Source organism: Engraulis encrasicolus, chromosome 14, assembly GCF_034702125.1.
Source record: "Engraulis encrasicolus isolate BLACKSEA-1 chromosome 14, IST_EnEncr_1.0, whole genome shotgun sequence".
Taxonomy (NCBI): Eukaryota; Metazoa; Chordata; class Actinopteri; order Clupeiformes; family Engraulidae; genus Engraulis; species Engraulis encrasicolus.
In genome coordinates this window covers 40,272,307-40,277,453 of record NC_085870.1, presented here as the reverse complement: position 1 = coordinate 40,277,453, position 5,147 = coordinate 40,272,307, and the positions used below count along the sequence as shown (strand labels likewise).

At 44.1% G+C, this 5,147-nt stretch overlaps 1 protein-coding gene across 1 annotated transcript in view; it reads left to right on the top strand.

Moving 5' to 3' along the window:
- The window catches only part of mmel1 (membrane metallo-endopeptidase-like 1), a 25,628-nt gene extending 20,988 nt beyond the window's left edge, over positions 1-4,640 (top strand). The window contains exons 20-23 of the mRNA XM_063215738.1: positions 975-1,040; positions 1,241-1,336; positions 1,903-1,979; positions 2,342-4,640. Coding sequence (XP_063071808.1) covers positions 975-1,040; positions 1,241-1,336; positions 1,903-1,979; positions 2,342-2,441 — 339 coding nt within the window. The 3' untranslated portion in view covers positions 2,442-4,640. The remainder of the gene's footprint in view (positions 1-974; positions 1,041-1,240; positions 1,337-1,902; positions 1,980-2,341) is intronic.
- The last annotated feature ends 507 nt before the right edge of the window (positions 4,641-5,147 follow it).

Sequence of the window (5,147 nt, the reverse complement as noted above, 5' to 3'; positions counted from 1 at the left end):
AAATATACAAAATTACGTTTTTATTGTGCTTCTCAGAAAAAGACTGATAATGTAACGTAATTCAGTTCCAATTCCTCTGGTACCATAAAGTCAGAAATTAACACCTTATTAGCGATCCGTAAAGTAAAGTGTTACCAACATTTCATTAGTTCACAATCTGAAATTTAGATTAATCATGCATGCATACATCTTCGTTATCACTGGAGAATGGACTTCCCGTGATCGTTCAGCTCTCACAGGAAAGTGGCTGTCCACGTGGTAGACCAATATCAAAAGTGCTTCACGGGGTCATGGGGACCACAGCATTCGAGAAGCTGAAATAGTTGGATTAGGCGGCGTATGGGGCAAGATCGCTGGCCGTGGTGCTGAAGTACTGCCACGGCCGAGAAATGTCTATGAGAAAGACATTCTCAAGCTCGGGAGTACGGAGCACCACTGAGAGCTCGGGCAGTATCTGCACCCGCAGATATGTGCGAGCTCTGAGCGGACACTGCTCAGATGTGAACGGGGAGGTGGTGGGTGCGAGTGAGAAGGGTGAACGGGGAGGTGGTGGGTGAGAGCAAGAAAGCAAATTTCTGACTGGAGACAGGTGAGCAGAGAATACAGGCTGTGTAGTTGATTAAGGGGCGTTCCAAATTTCAGTGAGCAGAAATTACACCGAATGATGGCTGAGTGGAAAATGAGCTTCAGGTGGGTGAATAGGTGTGCCTTTCTTTTCGCCCCGAATGCAGACGAATGACTGTTGAGCGAATAATAAAATGCAGCTGGTAATAAGGCCTTGTCAAATTTCATTACGCTTCTCCTGAACTTTCAATTTTTACAAAATGTTCATTCATGGGAATTACATTTAAATGGCTTTTATAGTGTTTTATAAGTACTTGATTTCGTGAAGCCTGCAAAGGGTTTCCGGCGTATACGCTGCTTTGAGCATTGGAAGAGAAAAGCACTAAAGGCCTTCTCTCACTCTCATTCAGATCAGTGGCATAAATACGCTGGGGGAGAACATTGCGGACAATGGAGGAATTCGGCAAGCGTACAAGGTGCAGTAACTGGTATCTTCTCATATATTCTCATCTTATGGAAAATCTGTCAGACACAAGTTTGTGAAGTTTCTTTGTGTGTGTGTGTGTGTGTGTGTGTGTGTGTGTGTGTGTGTGTGTGTGTGTGTGTGTGTGTGTGTGTGTGTGTGTGTGTGTGTGTGTGTGTGTGTGTGTGTGCGTGCGTGCGTGCGTGCAAACAGGCTTATCTGAAATGGGTTGAGAGGGAGGGAGAGGAGCCTCGACTGCCTGGTTTAGACTTGGACCATAAGCAGCTCTTCTTTCTCAACTTTGCCCAGGTGAGACAAAACATTACTCCTAGCTGACACCTTTGTCCAAAGTGACTTACAGATACATCGGCTAATGTGAGTCCGGTTCCTTGTTCACGGGCACATCAGCCTTGGATGGTATGGGATTCGAACACGCAGTCTTCCAATTATTAAACAGACTCCCTAACATGCACCTCAGACCCCCAGCCATTAAATCAGACCAGATCAGACTCTACACCTCTCTACACCCTACTGACACAGAAACTATTACTTCTACTTAATGACACTGTCTGTCACAAATAGCTGAGTAGATTTCTTGGTTCTCATATTCACACAGGGCCCACTTGAAAAAGAGGCAACTGCCTCAATGTGTTTTTACCCTAGTAAAATAAAGGAGAAATAAAAAAATCAAGTCTAGTAAATGGCCCTCAGGCTAACTGTGCATTAACGGCTCTATCAAAGTTAGAAAGTTTAGCTGAATCTAAAATGGCAGAGAACATATCCTCTATCTGTGTCTCTGGTTATCATCTTGATGTCTTAAATGATGTGTTTGTCTGCTTAACATGTTAAAATGTTGTGGTTTGCTGTTTTTGAAGGTGTGGTGTGGTGCCTATAGGCCTGAATATGCCAGCCAGTCTATCAAGACAGATTCTCACAGTCCACTGGAGTACAGGTACAGTAAGGATCCTCTCTGTTCCATCCATCCATTGATCTTGCCATCTATTTGATGGTCAGCTGATCTATCAATATTTCTATCAATAAATCTATTAATATTTAATCAATCCATTCATCCATTTTTTCATTCCTTTAAAGCCATCCATCCAGATTTCAGCATGTATCTCTGTTTGTGGTCAAGATGGTGTCATCTTATGGTGTCTTTTAGCTAGCCATCTATTTGAAAATAAATTGATACAATTACTGAATTATTTATCACTCACCCTTCCATTAATGCCTTCTTTTCATGTAACAGCCAATCTTCTTTCCTTCCTTAGTTCACAGGTTTGATTTTGTATTCTGAATTCTTTGTCATTTCAGGGTTTTGGGCTCCCTTCAGAACTTTGAGGAGTTCTCTGAGGCGTTCCAGTGCAGCGCGGGTGACCCCATGAACCCTGAGGTGAAGTGCAGGGTGTGGTAGCCAGGTGTCTGTCTGGGCCTACTGTATCTATCTATCCATCTTCTCCTCCTTGTTCACCCTCATCTGTGGATGGATGGGCTGACTTTGAGATGTGGACAGCAGCAGCTACGTACTTACTGTACTGTGTGTGCCAAACAGTGTCATCTTCACAGTCCTTACAGAAAAAAACACAGTGTGCTACCACTGCCTTATGTTTCAACCAGGTCACCCCTTGTTTTGGTGAATGTACCTGACTTACCTGTCACGGTTTACTCACGTCATAATGTAGGAATCCCCTAAATACTCTGCCCTGTTAAAGGCATGCAGGTGTAGGATTCATTGCCGTGGAGGACGCAGGTGTGTGAGGAAGGATACTTGATGTTTTGCGTGTCTATTGGGCTCTTACACGTAGCCTTTAGTTATGCTGTTCTTTCCTGTCCTTGTTGCTATGTGACTGTTACATGCTCCTAAGACCATGTTTGGCCAGTCTGCACGACTGTGTGGTCAAGATGTTAGATGCGTCACTATGTACGTAGAGCCAAGTATACGGAATGTGTCTGATGATAACCTGACTGATTATTTAAAGGTTTGCTCCAAGTGTTTTTCACAAACATCTTTGAGATTATTGTCAACTTTTTACAGTTAATGCTTGAAGTCAAACTGCATTGTTTTTTTTATGAATCCAAAAAAAGGGGCAGGTTCAAATTGTGTACTTTTGCATGACTGAAAGCTGCAGCATAGTGAGTAACAATCGCACAGTTTTGATTGTGAACAGAATGGGGAGCTTACCACAATTGTAACAGGGCTGATGATATATTATGTTATAACCTGCAATTTATTTATGGAGCAATTTATCCAATGACTCGATGACTGTTAACTTTGCATACACAGATTTAAACATGAACACTTTAAGTGAAATGTATTTTAGGGGGCAGGGTGTTGTCCGAAAGATAATTTATATATCTGTACAAAAAAAAAGATGTTTGAAATGCACTTCGCAGTTTGTAAATATTATATTATCTATTTGTGTATGTTGGAGACATTAAGATGGCATTTCATTGGAACTTGGATGATTCTCCAGCACTGAAAAGCCCCTCGTTTTCTTGCCTACATTTTGGCAAAGTTGAGACATTACCTTCATACTTGTGCCTCGAATGTGTATTGTTGCCAGTGCCTGTCATCCCCAGTGCTATCTATTACCAGTAGATTAGAATAAGGCAAAGTGCCAGAGAAGGAGAGTGGAATGGAGAGGGGTGGAGAGCAAGACAGGGAGGAGAAGAGAGACATGGAGAAGTAGAGAGACATAGGGAGCCTTTTTGAGAGGGAAAGAGAGAGAGAGAGAGAGAGAAAGCCTTTTGCAATTCTAAGGAATGTTCTGTTTTTCCGCTGTCAACCCACCTGTGCAACAAGGCAGGCTTTGTTGGTTTGGGAGGGGAAAGACAGTCTGTAGCCATCCAATGCATGATTAAGAATCAGACATCTACTTAGTATTCTGGCCCCTCTCTGCAAAATGGCTCTGCTGTCCTTTTTGTCAGACGTCAAACCCACAGAGGGTTTGTCAGGACACCCGGAGAGCATTTTTCACACAAAAAATATGTTAAAAAATTGCTGTTAAATGGAATTAGTATATCATAGAGTTGATACCTTTCATCTTTAAAGAAAGCTGCAAAAGGTGAAAAGGTGCATCCTCTTGTTCCTGTCGATGTCTTGACATAGCTTTGTTGTTCTCAGATGAGGATCTGACAGACTAGAACATCAAGTTTTTCTGTCACTCTTTCGTGAGAAGATTGTCCATCAAACATTTGGATCACCAAAGTCAGAACCCTTCTAATGTGACCTCTGGTGTTTCAACATGAGAGTTCCTGTTGCCAAGGTCACAGCGTATCTCAGCGTCTATCTTTTTTGTGAGAGCTGTTGAGTGTTTGAGGCCCAGCAGGCTTTTCAAGGTGTACCTTTCCGGATTCACATTGACGGACAGGGGTGAAGTTTCAGTGAACCTTGTAGTGACCCTGAGAAGTGCTGAGAGAATGGAGCAGGCCAGACCTGGGCGAGGGGGGGGGGAGAAGGACACTGCTTGTTGTAGTGGCTGGATCAGGTTGATGGGGAGTCTGTGTAGCTGGAAAGAAACGTTTGTTTCCCTCGTATCTCCCAAATTGATCAGCCGCACAGAGATAAGAGGTCTGTGTGTGTGCGAGTGTGTGTGTGTGCACGCGTGCGTGTGTGAGAGAGAGAGAGAGAGAGAGAGAGAGAGAGAGAGAGAGAGAGAGAGAGAGAGAGAGAGAGAGAGAGAGAGAGAGAGAGAGAAAGAGAGAGAAAGACAGAGAGATGGATGGAGGGAGAGAGAGACGGTTTGTACTGTATAAGGGACACTGCTTTATTGTTTGTCAGTGTGTGTGTGTGTGTGTGTGTGTGTGTGTGTGTGTGTGTGTGTGTGTGTATGTGTGTGTGTGTGTGTGTGTGTGTGTGTGTGTGTGTGTGTGTGTGTGGAGAGCAGCAGGCAGGCAGGTGTGCTGGCTGGAATTCAGGACGGGCACTCAGGGGAAATAGCCTTCTCATTAGGGCGGCCGCCATGGCCACCACTGGCACTTCCCCCACCTGATGAACAAGTAATGACAGCAGAACTGAAGTCAGAGAGAGAGAGAGAGAGAGGAAGGGAGAAAGGGAGAGGGAGGAAGGGAGAGTGAAAGGCAGCCAGAGAGAGGGGGGGGGGGGCAATTTGACAGAAAG